The sequence below is a fragment of the Petaurus breviceps genome, unplaced genomic scaffold (assembly GCF_028583685.1).
Source record: "Petaurus breviceps papuanus isolate PSGF00001 unplaced genomic scaffold, PetGlider_PUasm1.0 90865, whole genome shotgun sequence".
In the NCBI taxonomy this organism is placed as follows: domain Eukaryota; kingdom Metazoa; phylum Chordata; class Mammalia; order Diprotodontia; family Petauridae; genus Petaurus; species Petaurus breviceps.
In genome coordinates this window covers 15050385-15070727 of record NW_027187367.1, presented here as the reverse complement: position 1 = coordinate 15070727, position 20343 = coordinate 15050385, and the positions used below count along the sequence as shown (strand labels likewise).

The following is a 20343-nucleotide window of genomic DNA, read 5'->3' as shown; positions in this document are numbered from 1 at the left end:
CCTTGGATCCCTCTCAGTATGGAGATTTCTGCTTTTAAAGGCCACTCATTCCATTGTTGAGCAGCTTGACTAGAATTTTTATCTGTTTTCTTGTAATTTTTACCAACAGTGCATAATTTTGCCTTCTGTACCATCATAAAACAAATCTCCTTCCTCTTTGATAGGACAACCCTCCAAATATTCAAAGACAACTGCCACATTTCACCTGAGTTTTTTCTTCTCTAGGCTAAATAAACCTAATACTTCTCACTCTTCTTTGCTTCTATGAGGTGATTTCTAGAATTGTCACTTTAAAAAAATATATATATAGTTTGCCATTGCCCATCTTTTTAAAAATTTATTTATTTATTACTTTTTTGGAGGGGGGAAGGCAGGGAAATTGGGGTTAAGTGACTTACCCAAGGTCACACGGCTGGTAAATGTTAAATGTCTGAGGCTGGATTTGAACTCAGGTCCTCTTGACTCCAGGGCCTGTGCTCTATTCAGTGTGCCACCTAGCTGCCCCGCCCATCATAAATTATAACAGACAAATTGAATGTGGGATTCCTGATGGGATCTGATCAGCACACAGTACAGTAATTCAGTGCCTTTCCATGATTTAAATACTACCACATAATTTAATTAGCCTTCTTAGTCACTACATCACCAGGTAAACTCATTGAATTTTGTTCAATTAAAACCCCAAGATTATCACATGAACTGCTGACAATCCAGGTTTTCCCCATTCTGTGTCTGTGCAATTATTTGAATTAAATGCTGTTGTTGTTCAATTGTTTTTCAATTGTGTTCCCATTTGGGGTTTTCTTGGCAAAGAAACTGGAATGGTTTTCCATTTCCTTTTCCAGCTCATTTTGGAGATGAGGAAACTGAAGCAAATAGGGTTAAATAACTTGTTTAGGGTCACACAGTTAGTAAGTATGAAACCAGATTTGAACTCAAGAATATGAGTCTTTCTGACTGCAGAACTGGCATTCTAGCCATTACACCACCTAGCTTCCCTAAATTAAATGTAGGCCTTTATAATTTTCATCATTAAACTTTACTCTTTTGATTTTGTCTTATGGTTCTAGCCTAGAGGCTTTAAAATATGGATTCTTTTGTGTAAATGCATTAACTTCCTAGCTTTGTATCATCTGAAAATTTTATAAGCATTCGTTCTATGCTTTCATTCAATTTTTATTTGATATTTTATAAAAACTTTACAAAATGTTGAACAGGGACAGATTCAAGGACAGTCTTGTGGGACTCCATGAGAGACTTCTCTTAAGATTTATATTTCCTTACTTCAAGGATCACAAAGAATCTAGTGACTAAAGAAACCAAATGAAGTATTTGAATAGTAGTGACAAGGTTCAATGAGTCAGATAGGTGGCTCTCCTAGATGATAGATAGATGTCTTATGTCTTACTCGCTTGTTTTTCCTTTGCTTCTGTCTGCTAAATAAATTAAGCCTTTACCCTCAAGTAGAGATAGAGCATCTAGAGTCCTGGAAGTAAAGATATCTGGTGATAAGGAGCAAGGTAAAACAAAGAGGTTGGATCTCAATAAATTCTCATCTTGCAACTCATAAACTGACAATTTGTTACAAGTAGAGACATGAGTTAGCTAAGAGAACTACTCTATCTCTGCTCTACTCCCTGAAAAAAAAAAAAGATGAAGGACAATGGAACTTTTTTTAACAAGTAAGGAGGGCATGGGGAATTTTACAGTGATCTGCAAAGGGTATGGTCTTGTCATTTCTACCAGTAATCAATCCATCTAGCAATAAATAAGCACTTATTAAACACTTACTATGTGCCAGGCACTCACTGCACTGAGGATTAAAAGAAAAAACAAATAGTCCCTGCCCCCAAGGAGCTTACATTCAAATGAGGGAGACAATGTGTACATACAAAACAGGGTGTAGATGGAAGGTAGCCTTAGAAGGAGGGCATTAGCAGCTGGTTGTGATGAAATAGGGAAAGGCTTCTTGCAGGAAGTAGCCATTGAATTGAGTCTTGAAAGAAGCTAGGAAAAGATGAGGAGATCTGGAAAATACTAAGTAGGAAAGGGAGTGACATGGTCAAATTTATGCTTTAGGAAAATCAGTTTGACAGCTGTGTAGGCTAGAAAGAAGTGAGGAAATCTGAGGCAAGGAATCCAATTAGAAGACTATATTGCCATGTTCCAGGCAAGAGGTGATGTGATGAGGGACTGAAATAGGGCAGTAAATGCGTGAATGTGGAGAAGTAGTATGTGTTACTATGTGCTGGATAGAGCCAGCTCAAACTGGCTCACAAAAATAAATCATTAAATGTTCAGTGTGAGCATTTACACATCAGAAGTTGGTATACTACAAATCAGTGTCTGATTCATTGTTTTGTGGAATGCCTAATTTAAGTAATGGAAAAAATGGTAATAAAGCAGATTCAACTTAAAAGTATGTTGTGCATATATTCAACATTTATGGCACACCCCTGGAGGCACTGTCCCAAGTGTTAGAAGGTGTAAAAAGTACAAGCTCATTTCCACCCTCTAGGAGAAAGGACAAGCACTAGAGCCCTGTATTTCTAATTGCTGGGTCATCAGAAGGACTGAAGGAACTTGAAAGAATGAATATGGAGGAAACAAGAAAGAAGATGTAGGAGCAGCCAGGTAGCACAGAGAGTAAGGGCACCAGCCCCAGTGTCAGGATGACCTGGGGATCGAATCTGGGCTCAGACACTTAGCATCCACCCAGAAACACCTGGCCGTGTAACCTTGAGCAAGTTACTTAACCCCAATTGCTTAGGGGCAGCCAAATGGCTCAGCAAGTAAGAGCACCAGCCCCAGTGTCGGGATGACCTGGGGATTGAATCCCGGGCTCAAATACTTAGCACCACACACAGAAATAACTGGCCATGTAACCTTGAGCAAGTTACTTAACCCCAATTGCTTTAAAAAAAAAAAAGAAAAGAAAAAAGATGTAAAGAGCCAGAGAGTAATTCTCAACTATGTTTCAGAGTTGGAAAGAAAGGTAGTATATGAAGGGAAGAATCGGGGCTCTGTATTGAACATGTGATGCTCTAGAGGTTCTTCCTGTAAAGAAGTCTACAGGTGGACCATCTGAGGAAGAAGCAGCTTCCTGTTCTCTGAGGAAGGATGATATGGATCCCCAGATGCAATCACTGAAAAGATTTCCAACAATGATCAAAGGAAGAGGAAGAGTAGCATAGCTGGGTTGTGTAGTAAATAGACTGTAATATGTGGAATCCAAAACACCTGAGTTCAAATCCTCTGATTTTGAGACTTTTTAGTTACATGGCCTTGAGCAAGTCATGTAACATCTCTCTGCCTCAGTTTTCTCAGCTGTAAAAAAAAATAACTGCACCTATCCTACAAGGTTGTTGTGAGGATCAAGCGAGATAGCAAATGCAAAGCACTGTGCAAACCTCCAGTTACTGTTCAGTTGTGTCTGACTCTTCATGATACTATGTGGGGTTTTCTTGGCAAGGATACTGGAGTGGTTTGCCATTTCCTTCTCCAGCTCATTTTACAGATGAGGAAACTGAGACAAACAGGGTTAAGTGACTTGCCCAGGGTCACACAGATAGTAACCATCTGAGGCCAGATTTGAAATTCAGGAATATGAGTCTTCTTGGCTCTAGACCCTTGCACTCTCTCCACTGTGCCACATAGCAAGCAACTCTAATCGCAGCACAAATGCTAGATACTAGTGGTTATTGGTAATTCTCTCCAAAAAATATACCGAGGCAGAGGTTTGCTGTCTTCCCATTGCAGATATATGGGACCTAATGAAAGGCTTCCCAAAAGAACTGCCAACGTATCTTCTGCCTTTACTGTTTTCCCAGTACTTAGCATAGAGCCTGGAATATTGTGTTGTTGTTTAGTCAATTCAGTTGTGTCCAACTCTTTGTGACCACATTTGGGGTTTTCTTGATGAAGATACTGGAGTGTTTTGCTTTTCCTTCTCCAGCACATTTTACATATGAGGAAACTGAGGCAAATGGGGTTAAGTGACTTGCCCAGGGTCACACAGCTAGTGTCTGAGGAAGGATCTGAACTCACAAAGATGAGTCTTCCTAACCCCAGGCCCAGCATTCTATCCACTGTGCTGTCTAGCATCAGGCACTTAATAAATATTTATTGACTGAGTGACTGAAGTACACTACCAACTTCCAGTGATTGATATGGGAATAAATTATAACATCAGAAAAAATCTAGAAAGCATGGGTAAAGATTAAAAGGTTCTGTGCCAAAAATAACTGAAGACCATCTGGGTAACAGGAGGCATTTTCATCAGTACTACTAATGGATAATAAGGGGGATAAGACAAAGGCAAATTTAACTAGTGAACATTTGGCTAACATAATGATGTTTGAGAATGGTATTTGGATTTTTGAACTGTGATGAAAATGTAGAAATGGTGGGATATTTTGGCACATCTGAAGTGATGGTGAAAACATATTGGCTTGTTCCCTTTTAATCACGAGAATGTTAAACTGAAACAGAAGAGGGAAGAAAGTGCACATATCAATCTGAGAAACCCAGAACAACAGGGAGTTAAAAGTATGTCGCAGGAGAAGGAATAACAGCAAAGAGGGCCAGGGACTGATATGAACTATATCCAAGAAAAGAACCAGCAAGGAAAACCCATGACTTCCAATGTCTTTACATATCTTTACAAATGCACTAATTATAGGGAATAAAAGCATCACTGAGATGATGGAATGGGATGAATATGGCTCTGGAAGGACAGACCTTATACAGAAAAAAATGGAATAAGTAAAAAGAGGGAACAACAAAGAATTATGTAGTAAGGAGATGTACTAATGTGAGAAAATCCTAGAATCTCAAGGGAGAAACATGATTGAGAACATTTGGGTACAGAAACAGAGCATGTTGTGGGAATACACTAGTGACCACTTGGGTTGAGGCTGAAGTGAGGTGGGAGTTAAATAAAGAGTTTTGGGAACAGATCATAGATCTAGTATAGGAGCATGACACAGTAATGATGGTGGATTTCAACTATCTGCATATCTGCTAATTTGTCTTTTTCCCTCTTGATAAAGGTACAACAGCTGCTAAATTTGGCAGTTATTAAGTCAATAAATAAATAAGTGCCTATAATGTATCAGGTACAGTGTTAAGTTTCAGGCAAAGGATAGTCCTTGCTCTCAAGGAGCTTAGAGTCTAATGAGGGAGACAATGTGCAAATAATTATATGTAAATGAGCTCTCTATATAGGATAAATTAGAGATAATCAATAGAGGGAAACCTTCCTGTAGAAGGTAGGATATTATGTGGGACTTTGAAAGAAGTCAAAGAAGCAAGGAGGTAGAGGTAAGGAGGGAGAACATTAACAGGTATGTGGAACAATCAGTAAAAATGCTCAGGTGGGAAGAGGCAGAGTCAAGATTGTGGAGTACAAGCCCAGCTGAACTCTCTTAATATTCTCCTCAAGACAACTTTAAAATAATGCCTCAAATCAAATTTTGGAGTGGCAAAGCCAACTAAAGGTCAGTATATTTTTCCAGGTTGAGACAACTTAGGAAGTCAAAAGGAGAGGTCTGTGGCTCCTGGGTAGGGGCTAGCTTGCAGCATGGCAGGAGCACCAGTGGATGGAATTGTGATTCCACCACTCTGGAAGTGGATGTGACAGTGACAAGCAGCAGCTCTGGGAACTCAGCCCAGAGATGATGAGAGGGTTGGACAACTGATCAGAAAAAAATTACTGGGGACCCTTTGCTAGCATTGAGTGAAGCTGGTGCTAATCAGCAACTCTTGCCCACATACAATTCTGGGTTGCAGTTCTAGGGTGGAAAGGAGCCCTTATGGTTGCTCATAAGGGAAGAGAGGTCCTGGTCACAGTTCTAGGGCCAAGAGGAGCAGCGCTAATGCTTGCAGCTGCAGGGAAGCAGAGGCCTCTCCTGGGTAAAGAGCAGAGCAGAGAGAAGGAGAGCAGTAACCACACGTCTCCCAGGAAAACACCACCTTGGAAGTACTGAAAACTTGAAGACTCCCCCTGAAGTAGCTCTGAAAACAGCAGCATGAAAAAGCCTCAAGTTTGGGACAGTGCCTCCCCATTCCCAGGTAACACAGCTCAATTTTAACATAAAGTTAAAAGTCTAGAAACAGGCTGGAAAAAGAGCAAACAAAGGATCTGACTATTAAAAAACTACTATGATGGTAAGGAAGAACAAGAAAAAAACTCAGTAGAAGATAACAAGGTAAAAAACAACTACAAAGTCTCAAAGAAAAATACTAACTGGATCCAAGACCAACAAGAATTCCTGGAAGAGTTAAAGAAATAGATAAGAGTGGTAGAAGAAAAATTGGGGAAAGGAGTGAGAGTGATGCAAAAAATTATGAAAAGGGAATTAACAGTTCTGCGCAAAAGACTCTGAAGAAAACCACACCTTAAAATGTAGAATTGGTCAAATGAAAAAAGAGGTTCAAAAGCTCACTGGAGGAAATAATTCCTTAAAAATTAGAATTGGGCTAGTGGAAGCTAATGACTCCATGAAACTTTAAGAAATAACACAACAAAATAAAAAATAGAAGAAAACATGAAATATCTCATTAGAAAAACAACAGACCTGGAAAATAGATCAAGGACAGATAATTTAACAATTACTGGACTGCCTGAAAGCAATGATAAAAAAGAGCTTAGACATCAAATTTCAAGAAATTATAAAGGAAAATTAACCCAATATCTTATATCCTGAGGGTAAAATAGAAATGGAAAGAATCCATTGATCATCTCGAAAAGAGATCCCAAAATGAAAACTCCCAGGAATATTATAGCCAAATTTCAGAGCTCCTAGGTCAAGGAGAAAATATTGCAAGCAGCCAGAAAAAAACAATTCGAATAACATGTAGCCACAGTCAGGATCACACAAGATTTAGCAGCTTTCCTATTAAAGGACTGGAGGGCATCAAATATGATATTCCAGAAGGCAAAGGAGCTAGGATTACAATGAAGAGTCACTTACCCAGCAGAACTGGATATAATCCATCAGGGGAAAAGATGGATATTTAATGAGATGTCTTTCAAACATTCCTTATGAAAAGACTGGAGTCAAATAGAAAATCTGACATTCAACCACAAGATTCAAGAGAAGCACAAAAAGGTAAACATGAAAGATTAATCATAAGAGAACCAATAAAATTAAAATTTTTGCATTCCTATATGGGAAAATTATACCTGTAACTCCTAAGAACTTATCATTAGTTAGAAGGAATCTACATAGACAGAAAACATGAGAATTGATTATATTGAAATGATATCCAAAAACAAATGGAGTAAGAAAAAGGGATGCCATCAGGAGAAGACAGAGGCAGAGGTAGAATAGGGAAGATTATCTCATATAAAAGAGGTATGGAAGAAAAAGTTTTTATAGTGATAGGAAAATGGGATTGGGTGAGCAATGCTTGAACTTCACTCTCATTAGAATTCGTTCAAAGAGGGGAGGATACACACACACACACACACACACACACACAAAGTTGGGTATAGAAATGTAACTTATCCAATAGGGGAAAAGGAGTGGAAGGGGATAAATAATAAGGGGGAATGATAAAAGGGAATGAAGATTAAGGGAGGCAGTTGTTGGAAGAAAAATAGCCCCTTTTGAGGAGAGACAGAATAAAGAGAAAGATAGACAAAATAAAATAGGATGAAGGAAATACACAGTAATTACAACTGTGAATGTGAATGAGATGAGCTCACTCATAAAACAGAAGCTGAAGTAGAATGGACCAGAAACCAGAATACAACACAATGTTGTATATAAGAGACAAACTTGAAACAGAAAGTCACACCATCTCTCCATCTACTGGTTGCTTCCCTACTGTCCACAGACACATTCCCATGTCTTCCCCCATCCTCAAAGAAACCTCACTTTATTCTTCTATCTCTGCTAGCTATAATCTTATATTTCTCTTCCCTTTTGTGGATAACCAACCTGAGGCCATCTAAAAATCAATGCCCCTACTTCCCTTCCTCTCATTCCTAACTCTCTCTAGTCTGGCATACAATATAATCATTCAACTGCTCTCTCCAATATGATCTTTTAATTGCCAAATCTAATGGCCTTGTCTCAATCCTCATCCCTCTTGATTTCTAGGCATCCTCGGACAGTGTTGATCACCCTGATCTCCTTGATACTTTCTTCTGACAAGTTTTCTCATGTCATTCTTGTGAACGCACTGGGGGGATATGTATTAGAGGTAGATGAATTTAGAACTGGTTCTGCCTAAAGATAGTTATTAATGACTCTATGTCAACTTGGAATGCAGTCTCTGGCATAAAGTGCTTCAGAGACATATATACCTTTGCCCCTGTGTTAGTCAACATTTTTATTAATGACTTAGGTGAAGGCATAAATGGCACGCTTGTCAAGTTTGCAGATGACACAAAATTTGGAGTACAGATTTTAAAAACTGAAATGCTACAGGTGAAAACAACGATCTGCATTGAATCAATTGAAATTCAAAAAGGGCAAATGTAAAGTCCTCTATTTGGGTTTTTAAAAATCAATTTAACATGTCTAGGATACAGAAACTAAAGTTTTAGTAGAGTATAACAACTGTAAAAGTCAATAGTGGCTCCCAAAAATTTTGACAAACATACTATTACCATCTACATTGATGACCATGTCCAGAATGAAGATTATAATAGTTCTGCTTCACTCTGTAACTGTCATGATAACTCTAAAGTACTATAGCCAATTTAGGCTATTACATTTTAAAGAAAAACACAGATATATTTGGAATGTGTCCAAAAGAAGGTAGATGAGAGGGCTGGAGAACATGTCATATGTGGATAAGGAAATGGGAATTTTTAACCTGGAAGTTTTAAGAGAAGTATGATGGCTACATTAATGTACTTAAAGGGTGTCATATGGAAGATACATTTGACTTGTTTTTCTTGGTCCCGAGTACAGAAAGAGAAACAATGGGGTCACAGAAAAGCAGATTTAGGTTTGATATGAGGAAAAACTTCCTAAGATTTAGAGATGTCCAAATATGGATTGGGTTACCTAAAGAAATAGTGAAGTACCCCTCATAAGATGTCTTTATGAGAAAATATGATTACTAAGTCGGGTAAGTTGTTGAAATCATTAGTCATGTATAGATAGAATAGGTGGTCTCTAGAGTTCCTTCCAACTCTTACAATCTGTAGTTGTGCGTGATTTAATTATTGGTATAAGTGTTTCCTCTACTTATGAAAATTACAAATGGATATGGTACAGTGGAAAAGGTAATCAGAGGACTGGGCTTCAAATCCCAGTCATATTCACATCTATGGCCACAGGTGAGTCACTTCCCCTCTCTAGACCTCACTTTCTCATCTACAAAATGAGAGGGCTGGACCGAATGATCTCTGAGGTCCATTTCAAGCTTTCAAGATTGATCCTATGCTCCCTAAGGGTTGCTGCAACTGAAAAATTCATTAGCTTTGTGGTCAACCCAGTGACACCCCTCTCCAAACTGAGGTTCACAGATGACAGATCTATAAAACATTACCAGTTGCATCCTTCTAGTCTTTCCCATTTGATAAGACCTACTTGAGTTTATGTTGCATTGGCATAGCCTTCAAGAACATCAGGTGAGCTCCATGGCATGGCTGAGGTATAAGAAGAAAGCCTTAATAGAAGAGCAATGTTACTTGTTCCATTAACTGGGCATGACTGTTCAAGTAGCTATAAACTAATCAAACTCTACTAATACACATTCCATATTATGTCATTTTGTCCACAAGGAATGTCCTTATTAGATTAGTATTGGTCTAGGGTATTTACCTGAATGTTCAACCTAGAAACCATCTCAAAGTGAGGGGAAATAACCTTTCAAAATATTGCCTTATTAATCTTGATCTTTTCATTTGCCCTAAGTATGTTGGCTAAATTATGGGGTAATGGGGGCGGCCAGGTAGCACAGCGAGTAAGAGCACCGGCTCCAGTGTTGAGAAGACCGGGAGATTGAATCCTGGACTCAGACACTTAGCACCCACCCAGAAACACCTGGCTGTGTAACCTTGAGCAAGTTACTTAACCCCAATTGCTTAGGGGTGGCCAGGTGGCTCAGAGACTAAGAGCACAGGCTCTAGTGTCGGGATGACCTGGATCAAATCTAGCCTCAGATACTCAGCACCACACCCAGAAATAACTGGCCGTGTAACCTTGAGCAAGTTACTTAACCCCGATTGCTTTAAAAAATAAAAATAAATTATGGGGTATTTGCCATGTTGTGTAGTTAAGCATTGTGTTTTGTAGACTGATGATAAGCCCAAAGACTGACACTATGGTCTATAAAGCCTCCAAATATTTTTTTAGCAACATATATATGGAATTAAAAATTGCCATAGCATTCTAGGTGTGGATGAAACAGCATATACTGCAATAAAGCCATATTTCACCTGGAAGAGTTAATCAAATCTTTTGAAGAAATCTATGTATTGGATCGTCCAATGATGAATAGATAGAAAAAAGGAGTATAACAAATGAAAACCAAGTCAGCTAGCAAAGCATTTTTTTCCCAATAGAACTGTAGGTGTTGGGCGGCCAGGCAGCACAGCGAGTAAGAGCACCGGCCCCAGTGTCGGGACCACCTGGGGATCGAATCTGGGCTCAGACACTTAGCAGCCACCCAGAAACACCCGGCTGTGTAACCTTGAGCAAGCTACTTAACCCCAATTGCTTAAAAAAAAAAAAAAGAACTGTAGGTGTCAGATGATACCAATGCTATTATTAACCACTTCCTGATTTTAACTTGAGTAGACACATCAAGAATGTTCCATTAGTACAAAAATAGCCTATATTCATTACAAGAAATCATTTAGGTACCTATCTGCAATTACTCTGTTGCACTCATGTTTGAAGAGTGAAAGGAGAACAGAAAGTGATTCACATTCTTCTGCTTTTATAGTTAACATTCCTTGCCAAATTCTGGAGAGATCTCGAAGATTGAAGATGTAATGAAATTTTGATGGAGTTGGTAGCATTTTTACCTAAAGAAAAAATATACCCAGTGTTCAAAACTTACATTTATATGGTAAAAAAAAAACAAGGATGCAAACTTTAATAATTAGTAAAGAATGATTTTCTCTTACATACTATTCTAGGGGTATGACCCTGTCCAAATCACTTAGCTTCCATCTGCCTTAAGCTTACTTATCTGTAAAATGGAGATAATAATAGCATCTACCTCTCAGGACTATTGTGAAGATAAAATGAGATATTTGCAAAGCACTTTTCACACTTTAAAGTGCTATGTAAATGCTATCTAGTATTACTGTTGTTGTTAAAATAGTCATACTTAGGTAATAAGTTCAGAAGTTTTGGTTTTACAAAGCTTTTTTTAAAATGGACAAAAGGATTCCAAACTAAAACTTTTAAAATATATCCCAAAGTAGACTAATGTATTATTAGGGCTATCTTATAGACACATAGCTATACATCTATAATTATATCTATCCAAATTCTTGTTCTCTAGAAAGACAATTTCAGAGGCATAGGTCTTCCTATCCTATGTGTTGAAAGTGGATTTTTAGGAGACTATAACTCACTCCATTTTGTGCTGTTATTATATTTCTTTCTTTTTCTGTGTTATGCTGAATGTACTAAATGTTTCCTTTCGTACCTCTCTTACTTTATGGAAAACTCACAGAACTTTGGGCAATTTAAGGAATTCATTCCCTTTTCTTTATCCTATCTATTAAGGTAGGAAGTAGAAGGAGTTTAACAAATTTTTATTAACTAACCACTGATAAAGAAGAAGCTGTTTTCTCTAGTCTGGTGTGAAAAGCTATGCAGGCCTTTGCAAGAGCTGAAACATCCTTTTCCATTTCCTAATAATCTTGCCTTTTCTCACCCTCCCTATTCTTCCCTAAACTCTTTGGATCTCTTGGCTTAGGAGAAGAAACTATAAATATGTCATCTGTAGAACTGTGACACACACCTATCAATCACCTACAAACAGGGTGTCTTATACTCTTAAGTATATAAATGAATTGCAGTGTATCTGTCTGTCTGTCAGCTGCACTGGCTTATTGGTGCAGTGGCTAACAAGGACCCTGAAAATTCTTGCAACATATGCACTGTGCCCTTCTGGATAGGCATATATATATATATCAATACAGATGTATAGATTAAGATATATGACTAGAATGGCAATGAACTATACTAATTCATGTTAACTGCACCTTTATTAGAAAACACAAGTATCTGGACTGACATTTGAGTTTAATGTTTGAACTGGAGTTCACAAGAGCTGAAGAATTGGCATGTTATCTTTACTTCTAGGAAGACTACATGAGATGATATCTAAATTTATTTGTTAAAATCAGGTAACAAATGTTATTAAATTTAGGTTTTAATATTATAAATTGTTGGCATAAGGTTTTGTTTTGTTTTCTGCAGGGTAAATAAAGCTAAGAATACATATTATCTTAAATATATTCTGAATGAGAGATGGCTTGGCTATATAATCAATTTATTTTACTTGATCACAGGTTGCATTCTAAGTTATATCAATTTGAAGTCTCTATAGATACAATTTCATTTAGGACAGAATCAACTGAATTAAAATATAATTAGTTGAAAATGAATTTTAAATAACCTTGACTAGAAATATTGTCTTATTTAGGAAAACATCTTTGGCAAAATTATTTGGGAATAAAGTAAGTGATCAAAAGCATGTTGATTTGTGAATATGAAATTCTTATTGATAGAAAACAGGGTCATATCTTTGCAAAAAATCATAGATTTTGATAATCTGTGATGGTTTGAGGATATAGTCAGCATGGAATGTAGAGTTGTGGCATTAAGTATTTAAACCATGAAATAACTATTATGCTTGTATGCAGAGTATTAAATAGGTTTATCAGGAATGTTTAAGGATTGATAATTTATAAGTTCTTACTCTTATGTTCAGATTTGAAAAAGCTGTTAGGTTTATGCCACTGACAGCTGGAAATAAATTTTCAAGTGTTGAGAGGTATATAAATCTAGACATCATAAAGCCAGTTGCCTTTGCATAATTTTAAAGCAATCTGTACTTATTTGCCTTTTTATGAAATGTTTCTGTAAGGCATCCACTAAAAGCTCCCTTATGTATGTATTATTTAGCCCTATTTATGGCATTTGGGCAGTATTGTAAGAAGGGTTGGGTAACTGGGGTTTTGTCCAGTGCATCTAATTTTAGAAAAGACAGACAATATTTTTAATTCTTTAACAGCATAGAGATCCTGTCTGTCTACTCTATCATAAAGTATTTTATATCATTCATAGTAAAGGAATTTTGCCTGTAGATAGTGAAGGAATCATTCAACCCTAATATCTGATCCCTGAGTTTAAAGTCAAGTAGTTATACACCCATGGAATTTATGTCTCCCTATAAGAGGAAAATTATTCCTTATTGATTAGGTGACATATTTTGAAATCTATCATACTCTTCTGTACCTTAGTCCATTGCCACAGTATTCTACCAGCTGAAACTAATTTCATTATCATTTCACATATTTCAGGCCTGAAACGTCTACAAGCATCAAAGTAGCCACATCCAATTATCCCTGAAAATAGAAGAAATTAAAGACACAAACTGAAATAATGTTATACAGAACATCTTTATTATAAAAATAAATCATTGCACATATTTACATACCTATTCTAGCAGTAATTGAGGTACTTAATCTTAGGAACCAAATAAGACTCAAGTAACACCATAGCAATGAGTTATGAGCAGGGAAAGCAGAAGTTGGTGGGTAAGCCCAGTGTGCAGGTTTTTAACCCCCTGCTAGAGTGCCCTTCTAGAATCTTTTGAGTTTTTTGATGTCTTCCTGACTTCAGACCCAGCACTCTACCCACTGTGCTACCTAGATGCCCCAATACTAACTATACCATCATAGGAAATACTACTCTCTAAAAACTAATTAAGTCTGACTAACTAATTGATATCATTGACAATCAATGAGGATAGAACACTATTGGGGTCTCATGAGCTAGAGCTCTAGAAACACTCCTAAGCCTTTCCAAACTCCAACAAGAGAGGTAGCAGCTGCTTTCTGCTTGCTAGTGCAAATTGGGTTAGGGAAAATAGCTCCAGATCATATGTTACAACAAACAATTAGAAAGAGAAAGAAAACATACCAAATATTTTGTCTATTGATGCATTTGATGGCAATGTGCAATTAAACACAGTAAACTGTCTTTTCAAACGTTGTGGAATATCATTTCGACCCCCTCCTGGATGTATCATTGCTGCTATTATCTGCACATCAACAATTGTAGTGAAGTCTCCAGGTTTATCCAAGCTATACATTCCTTCCATTTCCATCATCTGTCTTACAATCTCATTAGTTATCTGAAAATTGTAAAAACAAAATTTTAATATCATCTCAGGATGATGTTCAATTTAATTCTACAAGCATTAATTAAGCACTAAGGATTCAAAAGCAAAAGAGAAACACAACCTGCCTTCAAGGAAATTGACAAGACAGGGGGACACAAAGGATACAATATAATACAGAGAAAATTGAGAAGGAAGAGAGCACTTAACCAGAGATTTGGGAAGATGTAACAACAGATAAAGTGGCCCCTAAGGGACCAAGGAAAACAAGCATGCTGGGAGGAAGAGAAGGAAAAAATACATTTCAGGCATGAAGAACAGCTTGTGGAGATGTACAAAATTAGTAGGTGGAGGGCCAAATTTGGCAAATAGTTATAAGTACAGTTTGATTGAAACATACTTCTCCAAGAGAATAACATGGAATAAGAATGGAAAAATAAGTAGGAGTCAGATTTAGCAGGTACTTAAATGTCAGACTAAAGAGGTGATCAGGACTTTAGGAGGATTATTTTGACAGTTGTATGGAGGAAGAAGCATGGAGGCCAATTAGGAGGCTATTACAACAGTTCTAGTAAAAGGTGACAACGGCCTAGATTAATTCTAAATTACATAGAATTTGCACAGAAAAGCACACATTTGGCAAAGAGTCCACACATAAAAGAAAAAACCCAAACATTCAGTGGGTATGTCTTGGCTCAAATTGACCTTTGTAGGGTGGGACTTCTGAGATAGAAAGATAGTAGGCAGAATACATGAACAGTGTTTAGGACTAGAATGGAGGCGCGGTTCTCAAAAGACAATGACTGGAAACAGGTTACTGTAGGGCAATTGAAAGGTGTTGTCATTGTTTGAGTATTTTTAATTTGTGGGTTATTTTGGCACAGAATTTTTAAAAAGAAACAAAAAAGCACACGATTGGATTGTATGTACATATATAATATTTCAGTTATACCTGGTCTCCCCATTCATTAATTACTGGCATATTAATATCATCAATAAATACAGTCATTTTTCTTCCTCCTGGTGGTCCATATGTGCTTCCCATTCGCTTATCCACATAGCTTTCAATTGTTCTCTAGAGAAAAGTAAATGATTTGTTTTAGTTTTTATTGATTTATTAAAAACAATTAGTATCATTGTTCATATTTTATTTCAGCTTAGTGAAATTCATATATGTAGAATACACACATGTATAGAGTAATTCCAAGAAAAATGCATTAACTATTAGAATATCAATCATTGACTGGGATTAAACGAACAAGTTTCCTTTTACCTCAGGACTTACAAATATGTTTATTGTTTTGGGGAATCATGAAGTATACCTACTGAAGATAAAATGGAAACAAATAAAAAGCATCTTATCTACTCCAATGTAATCACTACATTAAAACATTTAAAATATTTGTAACCATACTAACCTATGAATAACCTAAACACTATCGGTTTTACCTGAAACATCATTGGTTCTGTGGCAGACGAAAAGTTTAGAGATTTAGATAAATGTAGTTCAGGGTCATACTTTTTCATATAGGCTTTAATCATGACAGTTTTTGCTGTTCCCTGTTCTCCAATGAGCAAAACTGCCTGTAATGACAGATTTAGAGATGAAGAATAGTATGTGAAAATTTTGCATTTACTAGAATCCTTTGGTGGCTTCACTAACCTCTCTCCTTGCCAACATAATATACCCCCCTTTTAATCACAATTATACCCCTTCCAATCTCAGTATCTTTTACTTGGCCTCTATAGGCCCTCATTTTCCTCTCTATTTTCACAATCACTGACCCATGTAACACCGCACTTGTCTACCTACCACCACAAAGATCTGTATCATATGATGATTAGGTGCCAATGAGTCTAAAGCTAACATCTTGGCATACAATATAAGGGAGCTGTGCCAATTAATACAAACTGGCTAAAGAGTAGAAATATCACTCTTACTTCCAACCCAAGCAAAAAGTAGGGCTTCCAAAGTGGCTGAAGGTTCTCCAACAGCTCCCACACTGCCTCACACTACTACCAATTCCTTCTGCTCTCAGACTGTCATCCACCTAGCTATTTTCTACAGACCTAGTTATTTACAAGTTGTCTCCTTCATTGGAATGGGAGCTTCTTTAGGAAATTGGCTGTATCTTTCTGTGTATCCCTAGAACTTAGCATAGTGTCTGGAACACAGTGAGCACCTAATGAATACTGACTGACTGACTGACTGACTGACTGAGAAGCTAGCAACAGCCTCCCACTTGTCTCTCCCCACTCCAATCCATCCTACTCATTGATACCCAAGTAATTGTCCTTAAACATAGATCTGACCATTGACTGCCCTACACAATCAACTCCAGGTGTCTACCTATTTATTTATTGACTCTAGGATAAACTAGAAAATCTTCTGTTTAGTTTTTAAAAAAGCCTTATACTACTGGGCCCCAATCTGTCTTTCTAGCTTAACTGGACAGTGCTCTGCAAATCAAAACTCTTGTCTCTGTTCTTCCCACACATATTTTTCCTCTGTGTCTTTGCACTCACTGGCCAGACACACTCCTAGATTCATTCCTCTGTTCCTTCCACCTGATATGGAATCTCTCTTTCCTTTAGGAAGCAGCTCAGGAATCCCCTTCTGCATTATCTTTGTTGATAAGGCCCAAATGACAGTGCCTTCCTATCATAAACAACCTTGTACTTAATTAACTACATGGTATATATTTGTATCTATTCGCTTTATACTTATGCTGCATCTGTGTATTGATCTCTGTCTTCTCCTTTAGAAGTCAGCTACTTGCAATGTGTACAATTACTAGCATACAGTAAGTGCTTAATAAATGCCTCCTGACTGAATGACTTTTTAAGAGGGATTGTTTCATTCTCTCTATTTGTAACCCTAGCACCTCACATCAACCTGGAACATAGTAAATGCTTAACAAATAACTGATCTATTAACACATATCTATGTATACATACACATGGCTGTAAATGTGGGGGATCAATTTACATCTGTGTTTGTGTGAATTTATTTATGTAGGTAGATGTTTTGTGTCACTGCCTATGTAGCTGTGCACAGGTTCATTTCCGAGGTTTCTCTGCTCTTTAAAGGGGCAATTTGCAAATCTGTGGTTTGCAATTAACTAAGAAAATACATATAGACTTACTTTGTGTTGTTTTGCTATTGTATCTATCAAAAAATTGCTTCTAACATTATCAACATTCGGAACCAAAATTGATGAATATTCTGGAACACTGTCAGTCGGATAAATATATGGTTCAAGCTTTTTGTTCCAATGCTCCCAGTCACCTATAAAATGTAGATAATTTTGGCTGTAAAATTATATCTATGGCAGGTTAATTATGTTGAAAGTATAAATTAAAGACACTTGTCGAAACATGTATAACTGTTAGAAAAGCCAAATGGACCACACAATCACATTGTTCCTAATAGATTATGAACTCTTCATATGAATCTCATCCAGCATCTACAATAGCACTTTGCACATAGTAAATACTAAATAAGTGCTCGACTGAGCAGCACTTAGTGCTTGTTGCTTGAATTGTTTAATAATATTTTAAAATAATTTTAAAAATAAGTTTATGAAGAAATCTTATGAAACCCTAACCTATAGTATAGTAAAAGAATACCCATCTAAAGGGCTGAAGGTAATGCTAATTTGCAGTGCAGACTGAAAAATGGGAAATAGTCACCACTATGAATATAAATCACAAATATAAATTAAATGATGTGTTTTTTTTAATTCCCAGTGAACTTTTATGTGTGCAAATGCTTAAGAAATGATTGTTATTGGTAACTTACCATAATCAGTGACAAAAAACTCAAACATTGTTTCATGACTTTCTTCAGAAATGTCTGGCAAATCTACTTTACTTCGATGATTTCTCAAAAATAATTCAAGCTTTTCTCTGTTATCCAACTCCAGAAGGGCTCCTAAACTCCACATAAGGCCAAACACAAATAATTTCTGGATGTGTTCATTAGAAGCAACACCACCTTCTTCCTTGGAAGGAATTAAACCTTCCAGAAGATTGAGGGACTGGAAATGAAAGAAAAGAAAGGAAAAAGAAATGAGGTATTTTTACCCCAGGTATTACTGGAGCAGCAGAATCTGAAGGGCATAATTTAAGAAAATTAAAATTATAAGCTTAATAACTATGAACAAAAACAAACAAACATGCAAAACAAGGAGTAAAATCTTATGTAAAATCCATAGCATCTAATAAAGGGAAACCGAATTTTAACAAACATTCAAGAAATGATGCTGTTTTATATCATTTTTCACATTTGTTTGAACTTCTGCTGCCTTTGGTTTTATTTTCATTTTTTCTCCAAAAAAAGGAAAAGTAAATTATGAAAAACAATTTAAATTCTATATAAATATATAAATAAATAAAATAAAAATCACATATTTTACAAGATATATAATATGGGATGAACTTTTATACCATGATAATAACATAAATTCATAAATTCTGAGTTTTTTAAAGAAAAATACCTGAAAATAATGTCTTTATATGCTAAAATAGAAACTGAGAGCTATGTACTTTCCAAATCAGTGCCAAGATCCAGGCTAAATTTAATTAATTTTTATCGTATCATCTATCATTTTCTTCTTTCTCATATGTTTAGCCTAGTCCTACTATTGTTCAAGGCTAGATATTAGGGATACAAAGACAAAAATTAAACATTCCCTACCTTCAAGGAGCTTACATTCTTGTGAAAGAATTCACCATGTACTCAGAGGAAAATGATTTAAGATAATCTGAAGAAGGATAGATCACTAGCAACTGGGTGGATCAAGGATGCTTTCACTGATCAGGTAGCACTTAAGGTTAGCTTTGAAGGCAATGAAGGATTCTGACACAGGGACATGAGGATGATTTTCATTTCAAGTATGGAATACTTGAGCCAAAGAATGGAGGTGGAAGAGGAGATGTCAACTTCATCTGGAAGGTAAATTGCATGAAAAAGAGCAGTCTCTAAAATGAAACTGGGTAAGATTCTTGAGTGCATTAAATTCTAAGGCTAAGGAGTTTACACTTTACTCACTAAGAATAGGAAGTTGCTGAAAGATTTTAAGAGGGGAATGGCATGGTAAGAAGACCTGTGCCTTAGAAAAATTATTTTGGCAGATATGTAGAGGACATATTGGAAATGGAAGAAGCAGGAAGTAGCAAGCCCAATTAAGAGGCTATTATTATAGTTGAAGAAATATGAAGCCAGCATTTCAAACCTACGTTCTGTGCTCTCAATCGAAAGATCTTTCCACTACATCATGAAGTTAAGATACCATTGGCAATCCATCCTTACCATTCCTTCTCACTGCTACCATCCTCATTCAAGATCTCATTACCTCTCTTCTAGGCTTAGTCTTGGAATAGGTATCTAAACACACAGTGTCTTCAGCTCTTCAAGTCGGATTAATTTTCTTAATTTGAGAGATGTTATGGAGGTTGAATCAAGAAGACTTGGCATTTAACTCAATATAGGGAGGGAGAGAGGGGAAGAAATTAAGGATGCCCCCAGTTACAAGCCTGGATGACTTGAAAAATGACAGTGTCCTCAACAGAAATAAAGAAGTTTGGAAGAAAGCTAGGTTTAGGGGAAAAAATGATAAGTTCTATTTTAGCCATGTTGAATTTGATATGTCAAGGGGAAATTCAGGTAGAATTGTCCGGTTGCAATTACATGCAAATGAAGTTCAGAAAAGAAATAAGATATCTAGATATGGAAGTTATCAATGTAGAAAGGATAACTGATCCATGGGATATGGTGATATTGCTAAAGGAAAAAAAATACATATATATATATATATATATATATATATATATAAAGAGAGGAGGAGGAGGAGGAAGAGGAAGGAGAAGGAAAAGGAGAAGGAGGAGAAGGAGGAGGAGAAGGAGGAGAAGAAGGTGGAAGAGGAGGAGGAGGAGGAGGAGGAGGAGGAGGAGGAGGAGAAGGAGAAGAAGAAGAAGAAGAAGAAGAAGAAGAAGAAGAAGAAGAAGAAG

General features: G+C 36.7%; 1 protein-coding gene across 1 annotated transcript in view; it reads right to left on the bottom strand.

The window, feature by feature from the left end:
* Positions 1-20343, bottom strand: part of DNAH8 (dynein axonemal heavy chain 8) — a 406776-nt gene that overhangs the window by 163206 nt on the left and 223227 nt on the right. The window contains exons 53-59 of the mRNA XM_069073664.1: positions 18134-18371; positions 17478-17620; positions 15781-15915; positions 15284-15406; positions 14133-14346; positions 13446-13555; positions 10830-10993 (exon numbers count right to left, since the gene is read on the bottom strand). Of these exons, the coding sequence (XP_068929765.1) occupies positions 10830-10993; positions 13446-13555; positions 14133-14346; positions 15284-15406; positions 15781-15915; positions 17478-17620; positions 18134-18371 (1127 nt within the window). The remainder of the gene's footprint in view (positions 1-10829; positions 10994-13445; positions 13556-14132; positions 14347-15283; positions 15407-15780; positions 15916-17477; positions 17621-18133; positions 18372-20343) is intronic.